This window comes from Sceloporus occidentalis, unplaced genomic scaffold, assembly GCF_023333645.1.
Source record: "Sceloporus occidentalis isolate IW3139 unplaced genomic scaffold, rSceOcc1.0.p SCAF_145, whole genome shotgun sequence".
Classification (NCBI taxonomy): domain Eukaryota; kingdom Metazoa; phylum Chordata; class Lepidosauria; order Squamata; family Phrynosomatidae; genus Sceloporus; species Sceloporus occidentalis.
In genome coordinates this window covers 480,000-500,986 of record NW_028317125.1, presented here as the reverse complement: position 1 = coordinate 500,986, position 20,987 = coordinate 480,000, and the positions used below count along the sequence as shown (strand labels likewise).

The 20,987-nt window shown below is 39.2% G+C and overlaps 1 protein-coding gene across 3 annotated transcripts; it reads right to left on the bottom strand.

The window, feature by feature from the left end:
• Positions 1-1,809: 1,809 nt before the first annotated feature.
• Positions 1,810-8,384, bottom strand: LOC149280843 (transmembrane protein 161A). 3 transcript variants are annotated; one of them, XM_089500009.1, is made up of 12 exons: positions 8,287-8,384; positions 7,630-7,710; positions 6,819-6,916; positions 6,246-6,402; positions 5,949-6,100; positions 5,661-5,721; positions 5,006-5,149; positions 4,579-4,692; positions 4,233-4,407; positions 2,403-2,499; positions 2,059-2,096; positions 1,810-2,028 (listed from the first exon to the last, which is right to left on the bottom strand). In XM_089500009.1, the coding sequence occupies exons 1-12, from the start codon at positions 8,382-8,384 to the stop codon at positions 1,810-1,812; spliced, it is 1,434 nt and encodes a 477-aa protein (XP_089356135.1). The 3 variants fall into 3 exon arrangements, with proteins under 3 accessions (XP_089356135.1, XP_089356134.1, XP_089356133.1); XM_089500008.1 differs by having other exon boundaries at positions 1,810-2,096; XM_089500007.1 differs by having other exon boundaries at positions 1,810-2,096; positions 6,819-6,923; positions 7,634-7,710.
• Between the last annotated feature and the right edge of the window lie 12,603 nt (positions 8,385-20,987).

Here is a 20,987-nt window from a genome sequence, read left to right as displayed (position 1 = left end):
CTCACAGTTGATGTGTTAGAAGCAGAAAAAATAGGCAAGTGTATCTGAGCGACTTTGACAAGGGCTGTGATGGCTAGACGACTGGGTCCTAGCATCTCCAAAACTGCAGCTATTGTGGGGTTTTCATCGAAAGTGGTACAGGGAAGGAAAAGCAGTGAACCGGTGACAGGGTCATGGGCGGCCAAGGCTCATTGATGCATGGGGGGCGCTGGCCCATGTGGTCAAATCCAACAGACAAGCTACTGTAGCTCAAATTGCTGAAAAAGTTAATGCTGGTACTAATAGAAAGGTGTCAGAACACACAGTGTTGTGTATGGGGCTGCGTAGCTGCAGACCGGTCAGGATCCGCATGCTGACCCCTGTCCACTGCTGAAAGCGCGGTCTGGTCTGATGAATCATGTTTTCTTTTACAACACATGGATGGCCGGGTGTGTGTGCATCGCTTACCTGGAGAACACATGGCACCAGGATGGATCCGTCGAGCCCCCACCTTGCAACTTACAGGTCTTAAAGGATCTGCTGCTAACGGTTTCGTGCCAGATATCACCGCACACCTTCAGAGGTCTAGTGGAGTCCATGCCTCGGCGGGTCAGGGCTGCTTTGGCAGCAAAAGGGGGACCTACACAATATAATGTTATGGCTGATCGATGTATAAATCAATTCCAGTTCTTCCCACACCACTTCACCATACTGATACTTGTGATCAGATGGCTACCAAAACAATGTATAACAAATGTGAAATGATATTCATTACACAAAAGTAGTTACAAAAAGAGTTTTATTTCTTTTTTTTTTCCCAGCAAACAGCATTTCAGCTGCCCCACCTATAAATACAAGGCCACTCACATCACTTATTTTTTTGATCTACTGCATCGTGATTTTCTGTCAATTTTGCATTCCATATACATTCAATATATATATTTAAGAATGCTACGGAATAAATATTTGAAATGTAATTTTAAAACAAGGGTATCCTTGGTTGTTTTCATTCACGATATCGATTAGAACATACCTCCAATGTCTCATGTAGCCCCACCAAACAAGAATGCATATTAAACTACTTTATACAAACTTTAATTTGCACTCTTTAGCTGAAAGGGGGGGGGGAGAAAATACATTTACCTTTAGATTCCATGTTGTGATTTTCATGTGAGTTTTGGCTCAAAGCAGCCAATCACTGGCAGGAAAGTGCTCCCCATTTAAATCAGCGGTGGGGCCTTTAACACATGCGCGTGTATGGAGGGGTTAGGGGTGCGGGTAGAAGCCCTACAAGAAGCCGGTGCTGCAGCTTGCTGGAGGTAATTATTGTGACATTTCTCTATACAATCATATGCATTAAAGTGGATGATGTTGGCCGGAGCATCCCATTCCACTCCTAGCTATTTTATTGACCTGTAACCAATTACACACAGCTTACCCAAGATGGCGGCTCTTCATAGTTAGAGTTACCACAGTGATGATGTAGTACAAGCTAGATGTTCTCCATATATCTAGAAGCACCTTCCATTTAATGCAGACATGTAAAGATAGACTTTAAGGTACTTGTGCATTATCCGGGGAACACTTATAATAGGTGGCGCCCAGATAATACACAAGCACCAGCTTTAATTTTGGAACTCGTGATACTGTCTGTATATGACTGATTTGCATACAAGTATTTTATTAAAAATATATTTCATAATAAAGCAACCTGAGATGGCACTTGGACTGCTTCACTCGATCTCTGTCTAACAGCCAAGCCACTAAATGGACCTAGTACCGGGACTCTTCAAAGACTGCGGCCCAAAATCTTTCCTTTGGATCCTGCGTTTATGAAGCCGCAAGGTACTGGTGGAAGTAGAGGCCAAACAGGCTGGTGACAATTTGACATATGGAGACCCACCACGTCAAGAAAGCAAAAAGTCCACGGTAGAATACTGGTGTAAAGAGGCCTCGCAAGGCACCCAAAGCTCCCATAATCTGCTCCACTGCAGCTTGGACATCCTCAGAATCATCCTCCTCGTCAGAGGACATGGAGGAGGGTGGTGACTGGGTGGAGAAGTCAACAGCCGGTGTGACACCAGGTGGCTCTGGGTAAAGACCCCAAGAATAGTCACCTAGAAAAAAAATATATATTTATGTGTAAGGCAAAGTATTCCACTAAAAGCTGTTGTGCATGTGGTGGGAGGGGTATCCCTGCTGGCAAAATGGTGCTTATGTATAAAGTGATTATGGAGCATAGTTTAGAAATCAGTCTTATTACATTAGCAACCAATAGATTTTTTTTTTTAAATAGGTAATATTGACAAAGCAACCCCAACTTTGCTCAGTTCTCCATAGCTCACAATGTATAGGTAAAAGCTACTCCTTACATAAAGACACATTGTCATCACCCTTTTGCAACACTTTCTATTTTTACATACCCAATGTTTTCAGCAGCAGAACACAATGGAGAGTCAGGATGACAGGAGCCAGATACTGCAGTGCAACCACAGTCAGGTAGCAGAAGATGCGGGAGATCTGCAAAAACAAAGCCAGACCAAACGCTGTGTATGTGTACATCTATATCTATATATATATATATATATAAAAAAAAAGTATATACATACATACATACAAACACACCGTACTAGTACTAGATCCTTCAATTTTTACATTTGCATTGGTAACCAGTATGAATGTGGACTTATTAACATGGAAATGAATGAGACCTGGTACAAAGCATTATACAGAAAAGATAGAGAAGGTAGAAAATAGCATTAAGATGAATCTGATACAAGGTAAGGCGGAAACACTAGACATAATTTGGAAAGAAAGCGGTTGTTTGCATACATGTGATATATAGAGATAATGTAAAACATGTCTTTACAGACAATGTCTTGAGGAAGTTCTACTTCAACCCAACTCCAACTATAATCAGACAAATCCATGGCACCCCATTGGATACACTCAAAGTTATCGAAGGAACTCCTAAGTGTTCTAGCAAAACCATTAGCAGACTTATTTAACCGGTCAATATTGACTGGAGTAGTTCCAGAAGATTGAAAGTTGGCAGTTCCACCTCACAAAAAAAAACAACAAAAAACACATAGTAGAGAAGACTCTGCCACCGGTGGTTTGGCATCGAGGGAAACGATTGTTTAATTTAGATGTGAAGGTTTGCAAGAACAAAAATAGCACACAGGCCTGGAATTTGTGTGAAAGTTCTTGTTGCAGTATGTGCATTTTGACAGGTCATGTGTATATTCAGAAAAATGTCTTTTTGTTAGTGGGGTTCCTCAGGGATCAGTACTTTTTTTTTTTTTTTTTTAATAATATTACAAAATGTAACGTAGGACGATACAAAGCTCTGCAACAGGGCAGACATTCCTGGTGGAACAAGCCAAATGACTTAAGTAAATGACAAGAACGATTGTGGCAGCTGCTATTTAAAGTGGATAAAAATAACGCACGTGGGACATAAAAAACCAAAAGGCAAAATACAGAACTGGGGGAACTGTGATGTCAGCAATAGCAGATGTGAGAGACTTGGGAGTAATTGTTGATGATGTAAGTGTAAGCAGGCAATGCAACAAAGCTTTGGAAAAAGCAAGCAGGGTGCTGGAGAGAAACATTAGTAGCAGGAAGAGGGAAGAAGTTCTGCCTGTTTATAAATCTCTAGTCAGACCTTATTGCGTACAGTTCTAAAGACTCCATCTCCAGGAGAATATTGACATATTGGAGATAGTTCATAAAAAGGCTACTAAAATGGTAAGTGGTTTGCAGGATAAAAATTATCAGGAAAGACTAAAAATGATTTTAAATACGTATAGTGGGGAGGAAAGAGAAAAAGCATTTAAGCTTTAGAACATGAGGTCATAATTTAAGACTAGAGGGTCAGAGGCTTAGATGTCATTTGAAGAAGTTCTACTTTACCGAGAGGGTGGTAGACAATTAGAACAGCCTCTGAAGCAGACATGGTGTAGTCCAATACAGTGAAGGAGTTTAAACATCCATGAGATAGAGTCAGTATTGCTTTATGCCCAAGAAAAGACCAAGGACTCATTAAGGACTGAGTCTTCACAACAGTAAGAATGGGCTTAAAGATTCTTATCTGCCATCAAGTTGTATTTTTCTAGTAACACAAAATCTTTGGGTTGTACAGCCACCTCATTGTGATTGCTCATTTGATGTTGACATGCTGCCTCACTTAAGACCCCTGTCTTTATGTGATGTCAGAAGTATACAAGAAGTCACTATTTTTGTCCCCTCACCTTGCGCTGAATCTCTAACATAGTAATCCTCCCGGCCTCTCTCTTCATGCGATCTACCCAACTATCAGCAAGGCCCAAGTACGCCTGCAAGTGGAAGCGTGTGAGACAGAGGCGTAGAAGACACATAACCACGATGATCCACAGGCGGAAGGTATTGTAGGTCGAATCAGACATTCTGAATTTTAAGGAGAAAAAGGGGAAGAAAAAATGAAGCAAGGTAGAAAGTCCATGTTGCAAATGGGATAAGTGTTTTTGCGTATGGGTGGTGTTACTTCTGATTGCTACACAATATCCGCACACAAAATCACCAATTTAAAAATCCAGAATGTTTCATTATTGCACTTACAGTTGTACAGACTCCTTTCCCATTGGTGCATTCAGGAGGAGGTCCCTAGTGATTGGTCGGATCCATAACACTACCGCAATAACAGGAGGCAAGAAACTGGCATGAAGTAAGAGCCTTCAGGAGAATACAAAAATAAAACAAGGTTGCTTTTTTCCCCCTCTAACAAATAATAATAATAATAATAATTCCTAAAAAGAAAACACATTCTTTCTACAACAATGTGACCTTACATGGTGTCATACTTTAAAGACCTCGGTCTCTATTAGTCAGGCCTGTTATATTAAGGACACCAATTACAGGTTATGTACGGTAGCTTTAAAACAAAAACAAAAAATGTGCAGTAGTTACTATCCATATTGTCATATAAAGGGTTATACAATATCAAACAAACACCAGACTGAACACTAGAAACTGTTTGTAGGCTTACTGGAGCATCGGCCTGTCCGCTGCCATCTTTAGAGCATCCAGGTGCGTCTGTGCCAACCGTAGACCAGGAAAGGTGAGACATCCACCAATAAAGGAGCATAATGCCACCAGGGCAATCTTGAATGCTAGCTTGATCACAGGAACCCTGTAGGATTTGAGAATATTGGACTTAAGAGCTTGTTCACAGTTTTCTGCAAAGGCAACATACCTATTGATATATTCTAAACCTACAAAACTCGTTGAAGTGCACATTAAATATTCAAGTTCTTGTCTTTTTCCCCAGCTTAAGACCTTCCCTATAAATTGGCTGTAACATAAGGGCACAACAGGTTTCCACAGTCTTCTCAAAAGGACCACACAGTTGCCAACAGTCTGTACCATACTTCTGAGGAAGAGCATTATGTGCTACAGACTACTGGGACACTGGTCAGAAGAGGTAGTGAGGACATCAGTGTTGTCTACCTTGGGAAAATTGGCAATAACATGAGTCCAGATGGACCTTTTGTCAGCAGTAGTGAATCTTTCACAAAGGCTAGTGCATTGTACTGTCTAGAGCTGAAGATCAAGAGCGACGTGGAACAACAGTCACACTTGACCTATACTAATATATGCCCAGAATCTCGAATATTGCTTTTACCAAGAGATCAATGACTTACGACAGCTGCCAGCCTTGCTGCTGGAAGAAACGCTCCAAATTGTGAGTAAAGCTAGTCAGACCTGTAAAAACAGGAACAATGTTAAGTAATTATTTCATGGTTTATAACACATGGTACCCTGCAGAAAACATGGCAGCTCTACCAGTCGCTTAGTGGTTGGTAATAGTAATAAGGGAAGAGGGAGTCTACAAAGCTTCATTTGTTAAGAGAACACATGGATCATATAAAACACATCACCTTTTGTTGCAGAAGGGACAGCCAAACAATTTTTTTCTGGGTCACCCTTACCTGGTTCCAAACCAAACTCCAGATACTCTTCTCTCACAATCATCACGATCATAGCAATGAGAAGGAAGAAGAAGGCAAAGGTCAGACACACTGATCTCTCTCCACCTTCTTCTGATTGGAAGTAGTGCTGCATCACAGTGAACAGGACTTTACTGAGTACATCTATGTAAGGAAATGGGTACAGTGCATACAAATCTCCCAATGGACCTCAGGATTGTTAATTTGGGGAAACACCTTGCCATTGTCATTCAGAATACTGGCAACCCCATTACGACTATCACAGTGCCAGAAGGATACACAGAGAAAATGATGGTCATTAGACACCAGAGGACTCCAATGTTGATCTCACTTTGGGCATCTACAAGACAGTAGTATCCTTCCGTGAACAGATAGATGATGGTTGCGTACAAAGAGAAGTCTATAAACCACTGGTATTCCAAGAAATAGCGAAGCACTGCAAACATAAAAAAGGAAGAAACTGAAGATAAACTATAAACAAGACCTTAGAAGTGTCAACAACTCAAGCAATACAAGTACAAAAGGTCCATCTTGTGATAAAGAGCAGTCTACTAAAGAAGTGATGATGGACTGTTTTTCTTCATTGCGATGAATGATCTACCACATTCTGGATTGTTCATTTATACAGGATATAGTTGATGCTTTCTGTTACAGACCAGACCCTATACAACATAACTCCTTAAGCAAAGTATTCTCCATGCAATTTATGTGAAGCAGAGAGAAACTGGCTCAAGCATTCCTCACCAACAGAGCAACCAACAGGCTGGGCAACTGTCTACGCTGTTTATATAATGGGACTGTATAGCTTTTAGCAGCCCAACTGCTCTCCATGAAAAGCTGGCCAAGTCTTACCAAGGGCATCAATAGTAGTAATCGGCTGGGTATCCAAGTGTAGGTCTATGTCCCTAGGAACTGTCAAGGGCTTTTCATCTGTCACACCATTCACCCTCCTAGAGTGAAGAAAAAAAGTCTAAATTAAGCAGCACATTTATAAAGTTTTTATGTTGTGGTGGGAATAAATAATGATATAATTGTTAGTTACCAGAGTTAAATGTTCATCTTCAGATGACATGTGTACAGAGCCACGCATATAATATCAGACATCATGGACCATGCAGGGTCATTTTATAACTGAACACATAGCCAGGTGCCTGCCATACAACAGCATCACTGCTGCTGAGAAGAACACAGTTATAATTGTTGCATGAACCGCTTCCCTGTTGGGAGCATCGCACGTGCATGGGCTGCTCGCTGCAGGCAACAGCATCCTATGATCAAGAGCAATGATTCCTCATTGTAACATTGAGGCTTCCACGCCACAGAGACAGGGATGGAGAAGATGCAGTAATTATTAGGGAAACATAGAAATAAAATGCTGAGGACAAGTAGGTGGCCAGGATAATGACACAAAGTTAAAGAAAAACAGATAAGGAGACAAAGTAGAGAGGAAGTATCCACTGTGCCAAGGACAAGGAAGTGGCCAGGACAACCGGGAGAACATTGGAAGAAGGAACTGGCTCCAACATCATCACAACGATTAGGAAGACTTGGCTAGGATAATGAGGAAAGCGCAACCAGAGTTTCTTTACAATTAGGGAGCAATATTTTCTACATGATCTTTATATTGTTTTTCTGATGTGGAATGTTAAGTAAAATATTTTACCTCTCTCTTTTAACTTTAGGTTTCTGCTTCCCAGCCAGAGCACGAAGCTCATCCTCGGTCGGATGCTTATAGCGGAACAAGCTAAAAAAATTAAAAGCAGACATGAACGTTTTTTTATTATTTACAATTAATTGGGGTTCCAAGTTCACATCATGTTGTCAAACCATGACCTATAATAAAAAAAACAGTAAGGGAATGAAAGAGTCTTTCTTGAAAACACAATGGATTAGACAAGAACTAACATCAACACCACTTTGACTTCACTGCAGTCCGGAAGGGTCTTTTATGCCACAGTTAACCTCGGAGTACTCAAGGCTAGAACTGGCTGCTGAAGTCAATGGTTCCATACTCAAGAGTACAATGTATTCCGAAATCTTGTAGTAAAAACGTGTCACTTGCCCCATATGGGAACTACAATTATCTCATGAACTTTTTTGTAAAACACTGAACATACTCATCGGACAAAGAATAAATACCCCGAAGGACGAGGCATCCTCGTTTTCAGTGACAACACTCTCTATGACACTTTAAAAACTCTTGCTGTACTGGTTTCAAAATGCTACACAAAAGATATCAAAATAAATAAGAAAAAAGAAGTGGAAAAATGATTTAAACATGCCCAAAGTTTAAAGCTCTTTGATATTTTTTCATAGTTACCTGCCATTGCACAAGAGCCACCGGCCGAAGGAGAAATAAGGGGACACTCTGTGCATAACAGTGGCCACCAGAAGTGTCACCACCATCTGTATCCCCATTACAGCCTGGGGGGAGACAAAAAAACGGATCTTACTGTAATCATACAGTGCAATAAACTGAATATAAAACATCCTCAAGCATATTATATACCAGCAATTATGTAAATATCCATAACATCCCTACATACAGCAATATACCCATATCTTTAGGTATTAATGAATGCATCGTATGGAACCCCTGCTGTAACAGTATTAACAGGTATTACGGCATCACATTCATTAAAAGTTTCTCCTGTATTGGCGTCATACACCCCGGGTACATTTCATTTTTAGTAAATAAGCCGTCACACATAATAAAATACATCACTCTTTAACCTCACTCACCATGATGAATCCCAAACCCCAAAGTTGCTTGAAAAAGTAAATTAAACGTCCCCAACCATGTGACTACCGGAGAACAGCTGCAGGAAGGACAAGGTACTATCCCTTTAAGGCAGTCAATTCAGTGCAGACATATCGTCCAATTAGACGATAGGTATGAGGTGACTGACGGCTTACCAACCAATTACGTTCTAGGAATCGACGCGACCTGGCGTGGCTTTGTTATTTATATTCCATGAGTGCATCCGGGTCAGCGGGAGGTCATGCGTAGTGCGTGCTAGGATTTGTAGTTTTTAGTGCTGCATCTAAACATTTGGTAGCAGCAGCAGCCTTTGACGGTTTGAGGTATAATTGCAGCAGCCGCGCTATACTAGGGCAGGGCGGACAGATATGCAAAAGTGCATATACCACCCAGTCCAACTATATAGCTTTCTTCTAATTGACACGAAGTCCATTGATGTTAGTTTATGAGACCAGAATGTGACACCATAGCAAGGAATCACCACAAGAAGTCTCAGGTTACATACGCTTCTGAAAGCCAACCCGAAACATAGATTTTTTTTTTTTTTGCTGTAAAAATATGAAACCTAGTATCTGGTCCTTAATCTTGTGGCATATATAGATATAGGATAAACATATGTGTACCCCATGCATGTTTTAATTCCCTCACTATATTAAGCATTTCTGATGGGAGCTTGTTCCGCTTATCTACCATCCTCTCAGCATACCTGGGAACTTCTCATTTCTGGATACCCGGAGCCTTCCCTTGCGGGACGCGGCCAGGACTGCGCACTGACGTTGGTGGCCGGTCCCGCTGACGTTGGTGGCCGGTCCCGCTGACGGCGTTCCCACTAACGTCGGGGGAGTTCCCGCGGCGGGGAGCGGGGTGTGTCAAGACCCCGCAACGCGGAGGATTTAGGTCTTGAACCGGAGGAGCAGCGCTCACCCGGCAATCTCTGGGTCAAACCCAGAGAGTTCCCAGGTATGCCTCTCAGTGACAGGGATAGGCAAAGTGTACAAGGACAGTGTCCGTGGCAAGGTTTGTGAAGGTCTAAAGAACATTACATTGTCCACCGCAGGCCCCAGTACATGTCCACCACGACGTAATATAGAGTTTTCATGTGCTAAACGTTACTCAAGACATGATGTAGAAGGTTAGACACACAGGTCTCTTTCTCTGGTCTGCATACAAGAGGTTAAGGTAGCTGTTCACCATATACGCATGATGGACCATTGACGATCACATTGCCTGCAACATAATGCAGAGCAAGAAGGGTAGACTTTCGCTGACCCTGGTGGAACTAAATAAATACGAGCGGCATAGCACTTCGATTCATTAAATATGGTCTGGGCAGCATATATAAAAGTTTGGGAGGCATCTTGGATTTAATTGAGTGCCTCGTAGCATAAGATGGCGTACCTTTACCAGGGTGCATCCATACACAAATTATATTACAGTTATGGTGTCTGGATCGTGAAGGTCTCCTGGCAAAAATAGCATATACATTTATAAAATGATTAGGCCGTATAATTCCTGTAGCCAAGTGAAGACACCTATGACAGTTCCATCGAGGTGGTTTTCAATAGCCTATACTTTTGCCACAGTCTGGGTGGAGGGGTCTACGTTGGGTTTCGGGCATTGAATAACTGTGATATTTAATGCATTAGACGTGCGTAGAATGAGACGTTAACCAGTTTGTCCTAGAATCTAAGCCACTGAAGAGCAGCTGCCAAAATAGATGGGGGAAAGGTCCTGTTTGATTTTCAGAAGTCATTTATGAGGCTTGGCCATACTTGTTCTCCTACCCAAGCTACAATGCCCGGACCAAAGTATACCTTAATCTTTTGGACTACATATGTTGGTATATATTACGCCTAGTGATGCTGTTTCTAATGTAATGACATTCATTCTAGTCTAACTTTAATAAACATATTTATAGATTGTTGGACAGTTTGATTCCTAAGTATCAGACATGATCTGACTTTAATTCTCTTGCTCTAAGATGGTTCAGTATCGCGGATGGGAAGCCCACACTTAAAATCTGAGACTTTTTACTTTATTAAGGTCTTACTCTAATCCTTAAGAACTTTATTCACGTTGGGTATCTTGTTTCTTGATTGTTTGGAAGAGCATGTTATGTAGAGGTTTACATCATAAATAACTAGAAATGTATGGCAACCATAAAAACAGGCATTTGGTGCATTTCTATGGCATTACAGTTGTCTAGAATGAACATTATTACGTAAGGCACAAAAAAACATGATTATGTATTTGTATACTTGGTGGTCATGTGCCTGGTTACAGCCTCCTTAGGAATCACTTCATTGCTGTGCAAGGCTTCCAGATTCAACCCCAAATCATTCCTCCAGTAGGTAAGTACTTTGCTATTGTTGAAAACTACAGGCTGCTGTGGCCATCTCAACCCGTGGGTCCATTATTCAGCTGTGCGGTCAACCTGATGTCCCACCGCTTGTGATAATCCAAAATAAGTTCAAAGGGGTGATAGTGATGGATGAGCTGGCAGCTGCAGCTCTTCCTTGTGGTCACATTGCACACAAACACATTCGCAAGCACTTCAGTACACCATTTATCGCCCTTCTTATTTTGTTAACCCTGGGTTTTTTAGTCCATCATTGGTTCATTAATACCAGTTAATTTCAATTATTTGGTTAATTAATACCAGGTAGTTTCTCCTTTTTTAACATGTTTTTTTTTTTGTCTGGGAGGCATCTACTGACCTCTGATACTCACACTTACCACCAAGGAAGGCAGCAACGAACAACTGATATGAAACTTATATCCCGAACACCTTTATTGTCTCTTTTATTTTATTCCACAATAAAGGCAATAAAGTTTTCACAAAATACAACTATAGAAGTAACGTTACCGTTTTATTCACTGGTGTCTATAACAAACTAAAAGCTGTTTACAATATCACATAGGATTTAAAGGTAAATATGACACAGTGAAAACTTAATTTAATAATGCACATAGTTTCAATGAATCCTCTTTTTCATGTGACAGCTGCCGCTGTAGTTACGCCATAGACCACTAGATGTCGCCAAAAGCTCTGCCATACTGAAAAGCGAGCGATGCTTACGAAACAAAGTCCTGTGAAATGTGATGCTCTTCTTAATTATTTGCAAAATCATGACAAGGGCCAGACTAGTTCATTAAAAACAGTAACGTAACCGAGATGTCAATGGGATTCAGCTCTGTTACTGGGACAACGCTGACATATACAGAATAAATTAGGAATAGCAATAATGGTAAATGTATGCTCAACAGCCACTGGGTCAATATATAATGTTGTTTTTTATTATTAAAATATAGTGTCATCATATTTCGCACAGCTGTACAATGGTTAGACAGAACATAACGAGTACTATTTATCACAAAAATTAGACTTAATTAATTAATTAATTAGAAGTAAGGCGTCCCCTCAAAGACGCTTACAATCTATTATGTATAATATTTACCCTCCTTTTGCTTTCTGATGTATTAAATGTTTCATTATTTTTTAAAGGAACACATTCTGCTAACAGCAGACTGGATGCATTCTTATTCTTCCAAGTATTTAAATTGTAGATACTTAGATCTTGTACCACCATGGTAAGATTGAGTCGATCGGTTTTATTATCCTTAAATTGGATTTAGTACTAAAAACACGTTTTGTTCTTTAGAAGTCAGCAGTGTAAGAGAAGCAGGTAATGGAAGGTAAACGTGTCATATTTGTGCATCCTTAAACAGTGGGATTACCACAAATTCATTTTCTGATGGAGTGTTGCTCTCATATATTTTCATAAAAAGAGATACCGCCTGTTGGATATTCATTTGTCTTAAATATCGAAACCTTTTCCGTGACCAAACATTTATTTTTATAAATTATTATATAAAGCATATATATATACAGTACCAATTGATGGCAGATGACCTTGATGATGTACTTGAGTACTGTTGGCACTTGGGAATGACGGAGGAGAGTGTGTGCTGTCACAAAGGTAGAGGTCTCTCACGAGTTTTTATACCCTTTTTCTAAAATAGTCTATATGAAGGGTTAACTTTTTATTGCAGTGTCATTTATACCTAACGTAAATATATATATATATATATATATATATTACAATAAAGAATGCAAGACATTCTTAAACCTCCCCTTTAATCTCACCTCTGGCCTCGTGGAGTCTCTAGTCAAAGCCTGTTTATTGGGCTAACCTAGGAAGATATATAGTCACGTAAGTATTCAGGACCACAGAGATCTCCTCTTCAGGTTAAGTCAATGAACGTTATTCCATCCGAAGAAGAGATCTTTGAGCTACCTAAAGCTTATGTGGCTAACCATCTTTTTCGTGTTGGTTCCAATAAAAGGAATTCACAAATATCCTTTTTCTTCCGTGCATGAGGTAACTGCTCTCTTGTTCCATTTTGCAAGTTAAAATATGTTCCAGTGTGAGAAAAATCCGAATAAAAGCATATTAGCATTGGTGTAGATCAGGTGTCTCTGAACTGGTTAGGAGTAAGATCATTTAAAATCTTCAACTTCAGATCCATTGTTTTAAATGCAGCCATGCCACATGTATTTATTATATGTGCCCTGTTGACCTCTGTCATTTATTGGTCTATGTTTTTGCTCATCAAGCAGTGAAAATCTGTAAGCAGGATATACACTGTAGAATAGATGACATATAGAAGCATATGTAAATTTTTGGTAAGCCATCTCAGTTAGTATTCTATTTTCTTTTGATCATTCAGTGCAATCCACAATTGTGTTGTATATATATGATGTCCCAGACACAAGGTGACAGCAGGCCTTTCCCCAGGGGCAGTCCCTCTCTTGGGTGAGTCTGAGAGGTGCTGGGAGCCGAATGCCTCGCCTGTTCTCAGGCTCCTGGAGGGTAGTCGGGGAGGGTGGAGGGGAGGAGGGCAGGTGCACAGCAAGAGGCTTCTGCAAATGAGGGAGGCGGGGGAGAGATTAAAGCACAGAATGGAGAATGACAGAGGATATGGAATACATGCATAGAAAAGTGTGCACAGCGCAGGGGGAGAACGAGAGGTTGACTGGGAGACTACTGAGACTCTGAGATACACAAAAAAGATTATACAAAAAGTGTGACCTACACAAACTGGCTGGGGGAGCCAGTGAGACATATACATCAGAGAACACGCTACATATATTTATTATATCCTCATAGAAAAGACAACAACTGCATATTCCAAACAACAACATTTATTATTGACAAAAACAATTATAATGTGAAATGTGCAATAAATGGATACATAAGTGTTGGAATGCATTGAAGTATATAGAGGATTATGTATAAAGAGCTATTCTGGTGCAAAGTGATAAAAGTGGACTCATTGGGAACATTCCATCGGTTGCTATGGTTACTGCCTCTATTTTCCAACTTTACGCCATGGTTTCTCATTAAACATAACATCCATTATGTACTAACAGGACTCGAGCTCTAGCCTGGTCACATGCAGATAGACAGAATGGTGATCTGCACATCATCTAGTGACATACCCTTGCCCAATATGCCCTGAGCCAGTTGGTAGTGGGAAAGTCCTCCCGGGTTTAAGGAATGCCACATATATAGAAGGTCCTCGAGCGTCTGCTTTTATTGCTGTTTGAACTGTTGTCTGGTGCAGCGTGTTTAGCACTTGAGAGCCACAAAAGATGAGAGAATGAAGAGGGGGCTTAATTAGGCTGTAGTACTTAGCATGACAAAATGACACAGCCAGTGACAATCTTCTGTCAGGAACTATTTGCGTATCGCTCACTTTCTATGTGTATAGGGCTGCTGTGGTAGTACAAATGTTTGGAGTAGTACTTTGATTTTTTTTCTTTGCGACCGCAACACTTAATGTAATCGAACACGATGACATTGTCCATTCCATGGGAAATATTTTTTTTCGCATACTTATTACATCCTGTTATAATTCACTGCTCTAAATGACAGCATGTATAGCAGAAACATTTACATGGACTTTAAGGGCAGGGTGGACTTAATTACAGCTTTAACTACAGAATTCAAACTAGTTATTGTCGCTTATAGCTTTAAACTTGTAGCGAGGATTTCATCTTCATAGATTATATGCCGTATAATAATTTTACGGCCAATACAAGAAGGCTTAATGCAACAGCAGCAACCTGTTATAAGTACAGAAGTATGACTACCAATTAAATGCAAAGTACATACCAAAACTGTCCATCACAAGTAATACACGGGTTATGTATAAAGCAGGATTTGTATTAAACCCAGGATATCCAGTAAATTATGTTTTTATGGCTGTATGGATCATTTTAGTTACATCCTAGTGAACTTGGGAGAAATTTGATTCATGAACCCCTCGTTTTCTGTTGTATGTATATTAATCCAGTCATCCCTCCGTGTCTACGTTATTTCTAACTTCACGAGGTTGGACGGAAATAATGTGTTATTATTTTGGAGAACAAAGGATAAATTCTTCAGTGCCTTTTGCTTTGTTAAACTGGATTAACCAATTAAATTGACAAACGGTTTAGAAATGGTTGAAAGCAATAGTGAAGAAGCACTCCTCTCTTTATGGACTCCATCTCTTCCAGTGCTTCTTCTCATGGTCATTAGACCAGCTGCCTTCCTGCACATAATTAGTTAGTTAATTGGAGTTTTTATGTACTAACAACTAGTGAGTTTATGGCTACTCCCCAGCGCTTAATGAATTTGTCTTTCAACTAAAAAGCACTTAGCTATGTGACTACTTGCATAGCCATCTTTTACACGCCAAAGGTCACAGTAGCTGTTTAATAGATTGTAAGCCCGCAAAAGCAGGGCCTTCTTCTTCTTCTTCTTTACTACCATGTTTTAACATGCATTAATGTTATTATCAATACAATATAGTGTCAGTTTTAATGTAATGGTTAATTTTCACTCTGCACATAAATGTAATTTTGCTCTTGTGACCAATGTGAATATGATATATATATATATATATATATATATATAATCTATATAATTTAATTATTATAAATTTTAATATATATTTTGTAGGACAGAACAAAATGTCACTGGAACTGCAGTTCACTCTTTAGCACTGCTAAAAGATGAATAACGCTCACTAACCTATTAAATAATTTTGTACCTGATCCTATTTTGCCTCTGTGAGAGATCTTGAGTACAGAAACCAAATCTGCTTTGGGGTTGGGGCAGAAAATGACTTAATGACAGGGTAAAACCATTAATCCTTGCAGAGAGCAGGGCAGGAGTTTTATCCCTGGCTCAGACCCTTTAAAATCCTGAAATCACTTGTAAGCTGCGGCTTCTTTCAGTCGGGTGTCGTATGGATGAGCGCTCACGTGGTGGGAGGTCCAGGGTGGATTAACATGATAGAGAAAGTCAGGCAGCACTCAGACAAATCACATGCAAAGTGCCTGTGTACTGCACACTTGGCAAAGTACAGCAATATATGTGACACATTTTGGGTCCTTTTCTTAAGATTCAGTTGAATACAACCATACAGCATCATCAACTTGAAACTCTTCTATATAAAACCTAATATATCTGCTATCCTTATACCTCCTGTCGCTCCATATAAACCAATGCCTATACCTCTTTCTATTGCTTCATATAATCCTTTCACATTGCCTGCCTACTACCGTTATAAATCCCAATCCTATTACCCCTTTAACTTCGATCGCTCCATATAACCTTGTCCTATAAATAATCCTATCATCTAAATATCCCTATAAATTATTTTTTTTCATCTCTGTATGCCACCTTCCATTATGATGATCTCCTCAATATAAAGCATTATATTTGATATCTCTAAATGTCCACATAATCCTTTCATGCATCGTCTCTAATTGTACCTTTTAGCCTGGCCTTTCATTTATTTTGGATCTTACTTATCAGTTGTAATACCCTTCTTAATTAACTTACATCTTGAATCCTGGTTTTCTTTGGGACAGCTTTTCACCCTGTTGGAAAGACAATAGAGTGGATAAATTATCATAATGAAACATAATCAAATACATTCAGAATAAACATTTATTACCATGCCCCCCGCCTCCGCCTCGTACAAGCCAATGTTGTCACAGGTTGACTGAAACAGTTTAAAGGGACCATACTGTTTATACCAAAAGCTAATAAAATGGCTGTATATGCACATATTGTATAATAGGTTAGAAAACATTGGATAGCTTGTGTGATCTTCACTTATATATTTTAAAGGGATACTCCAGCCATCATATATACCGGTACTTTAATACATATCAACATATGATAACTGAGAGTTCCCTTCAAATTTTCCGTATTCTGATATGAGCAGGAGGCCTAGTAGAACTTGTACTTTATGTTGTGTGATAGTGTTGGTTTATTTAGTGTGAATGGGTTTTCATATCTCTTTAGTTCATAAATAAAAATACAATTTATTCTAAATAAATAAATCTGGGAGATGCACCCTCCTATCTCCAAGATTTATGTGCGGCCCTAGTTAAATATTAAATATCGATATAGTGCTGTTGATATTATGTGCATTTACTCTTTATTTTTATTTTTTTGTGTGCTCTACGTGCAACCCTACCTTTTCCCATAGATTGTGTACAGTTACGAGGGCTTTGGGCTGCATATACATCCGGTTATAATGTATGTGCTCCTTCTATGTCTTGAATGCATTAGATAATTTGTGTAATAAAAGTATTCAGCAAGAAAAAGCAAGTTGTTATTCCCGCTATACAAAAGTGAGGCTGACCTCTGACACCACTCTTCACCCCATGGGTCTGCTTCGCTGCTACACAATGTAGATGGATGCCTCGGCACAAACACATACTTACATGGTTGTGTTTTTCTTGGCGAATTCTATAAATAATAGATATGAAACATAAGAAAATAATAAAATAAGTTAAGCCATCTAATTCTTCCTCACAACACCCCCCTAAAAATCTTACCTTAGTTCCGTATGACCCATTGCTGTATCCCTTAATTTAGTTTAAAATAATGTTTAATATAACCTACAACCTTTCTTCATAAAACCACTCCTCTTAATCCCCTTATGTTCCACATAGCTCATCCTTCACATAACTGCAAATAAGATTTCCACGAAACAGTAAAATAACTGGTTTGTGGTCTGGTGCATGCTGTCAATGTAAACACTTACCAACAACAGCCTGCAGGGGGCACTGCTGCAAGGGCCCTGCTCCTTTTCATAGTCGTCATAGGATAGGCTCTTCTTTCCTTAGGAACCGCTCAGCCTTCCGCGTCACAGCAGTCTCTGTGTTAAAGGCATTATAATATTAAACTGTCCTACTATTTTCTTTTGCATCCTACATAACCATATATTGCTTCCAAAGATTAATATAGTTGGATTCAGAATCAAGAGAATCAAGATGTAAAAAACCAGAACAAATAAGGCTGTTTTAATTGGCACCTGGCTGTTGAAACAGAAAAAAACAAATATATGTTTCCTTGGAATCTTGCAGCGTAGGAACTAATGGCAACCCAACCTTTATACATATTGGCCTTCATACATATTGGACTGTTTTCTTTTATAACATGATATAATGTTTTCAGACAGCTGCATATTAGCCATTTGTATGTGTCCTAGCTGTGATGACATCTAGGCCCAATCTACTAGACAAACACCCTGACTCCTTATCATACCGCCTGCGATAAACAATGGAACGGCTCATTGTTAATCACTCGGTCGGACACTCTGACTAATGAAAGTCTATGGAGCAACAGACTTCATTAGAATGTTTTTGTGAAGAGCTGGTTCGGTGTGGAGTTTGAGCAGGGAAAGTCACCCAAAATATCACATAACTGACAAGGGCAGCCTGTAGGTCTGCAGATAATGGAACAAAATGACATAAAGGGTTTTGTAAATCCTGATTTACATTATTGTATGCTGAAGGGGATTTTTTTCCATGGGACTTTTCCTTTAAATGGATCACGTCACAGAAGAGATGAATGTAACAAACTTACAGCCACGCAAGCACAATATATAGGGAATGTACTTAGGTGCCCATCTATTTCTTCTTCCATGTGTCTCTCTCTCTCTGTATGTATGTATGTGTATATATATATATATACACATACATGTACACGCACAATGTGTGTAAACACTGGATGCAGGCAGCATTATTCAGGGTCGGATAGTTTCTAGGTCAGTCGAGGACTGGGGGCATTGAAGGGACTTGGTTTCTGTAGAGTATAAATCCCTTCTGAACCCCCAGGGAGGAAATGCCACTTTATATCACCGTAGAAATTCACTGGGTTATTTTGTCTTAAAAAAAAACTAAACAGGGGTGGCATTTCATGGGGTAAAATCCCACGGCTAACTCTATCCTAGAAGAGAGGTGCAACTTAATTAAAAGGAGAATGAGTAAATGAGTAACGTGGAGATATTTAATAGCAAAATGAAGACACATGTCCTAACTATACTTATGATGCGTTACTGTATGATAATAAATATGTATATATATATATATATAAATATATTTATATATATATATATATATATATTAAAAAAATACATATATATATACTATATATAATATGCAAAATGTGGGGGTAACAGTGGAACATTCCACTGGTTGCTATAGTGATTGTTGTGAAACACCTCTATACACAAGACAACCCTAATGCTTGCCTGAGGTGTAACTGTAACCATGTTTCTGAGGATTTGCTATGAGCACACGCCCCATCCATATCATATATATAATTATGCTTTTCTATATCTCTGCTAGTACCTATGCAATCTGGGTTCATAGTGACATTCCCACACATATAAAAGACAGCAGCGCATACTCATATATGGCTCTGGAATACAACCGGTTCCAATGTTATTACATAGACACAAAAACACTGGCGTTTGGAAGGTCCTTTCATGCATCATGCCACAAACAGCTGTCTGGCCCAGGCAGGGCCACCATTGTACCCATAGTGAATGAATGAGAATAAAATGATGAATTATACTGCAGCACTACAGAATATGATGGTGCTATATAAAACAATCAATAATGATAATACTGCATATTGTTCCTTGAATTATTCTACAATATTTGTATGCAAAATAAAATGCTAAAAGCTGATAATATATATGATAAGCACAAAACTTAATTTTTCAAATTCAGGTCATATTCCCCATCAGGGAACACTATAACCATATTCAAATCTAATTAGTTCTCATTTACATAAATAGCAAAAAAAGCAGTGTGGGAAGCTCCTCTTACATGACAGGCTCCATTTTGTGCACCAGCTGTATTAAGTTACTATGCTCAAATTATAAGCAAATATAAATTATTCCTTCCCATCTGCTACATCTACCAAAAACATCTTAAATTAGTTTTATTTTGGTGCATAAACCCACACATAAACAGGTAACAAAACTTTATTTCATGAAAACAACCTATTATTTTTCTAACATTCCCTAGAGATTCATTGATAGTATGAACATATTCGGGGAAGAGAACTTCCTCATCAAATGGCTCCTGTAAAAGGGAATCCCTCTCTCTGTTCCTGGCAGCCACATGGGGCGTTTCAAAGCTTAATTTCTGTGAGCTTTTCTAAAATGAATTATTTCTTTATAGCCAACTTTAAGATTTTTTTAACTTTAAGAATATGTATAGATTAAAAAACTATGGTGACCAACAATTATCCCTCCCAAGGTGTGTGTATATGTATCAGCAATACTATGTCTGTTAACACCCTACTACAAAATACTACAAGAACTAAAAAAAAAATAGCCATCCATTTTGGGGGAAATATTAGGGACTTTGAGAAACAAAGAAATAATATTTCACCAAAGTAACTAGGAAAACATAAATGCAGTGATTGGTTTAGAAATTCAGGTATACTGGGATCCCAGTTGTTTTCACGTCTGAGAAACAAACCCAATGAGCCTAATGCCCGGCCTGGGCAAAGACTACAGAACTAAATTATTCTCTGAGTTATTTATTCTGTTTCTTATGTTTCTTGGTATAGAAACGGCCCTTGTAACACCAATGACAGGTATACGCTCACCTCATATTCATATTCTGTAGACATGCATTTTGTGGACATTTCATTGGCTAATGAACTGAGAACCATCTCAGCCATATACTGATAAAGTACGTCCTATTGCTGAACAGGCTGAGCTGGACAACAAGGCAGTGCCTTCACTGTTAAAATATATTGAATTTGTTTCTTTTTTTAAAAACACTTAATTGTAACTCAACTTGATTGTTCCTACCTCATCTGAAGGCGTTGCCTGGACAGCTTGATGAGTCGTCTTGAACATCCAGTTCCATCGATGACATATGGAAT

Coding starts and splice junctions, on each gene's coding strand:
- LOC149280843 (XM_089500007.1), bottom strand. CDS start 8,384: ATGGGGATACAGATGGTGGTGACACTTCTGGTGGCCACTGTTATGCAC. Junction 4,408..4,578: donor GGAAAGGAGTCTGTACAACT/GTAAGTGCAATA, acceptor CTTAAAATTCAG/AATGTCTGATTCGACCTACA. Junction 2,097..2,402: donor TCTGCTGCTGAAAACATTGG/GTATGTAAAAAT, acceptor TTTTTTTTCTAG/GTGACTATTCTTGGGGTCTT.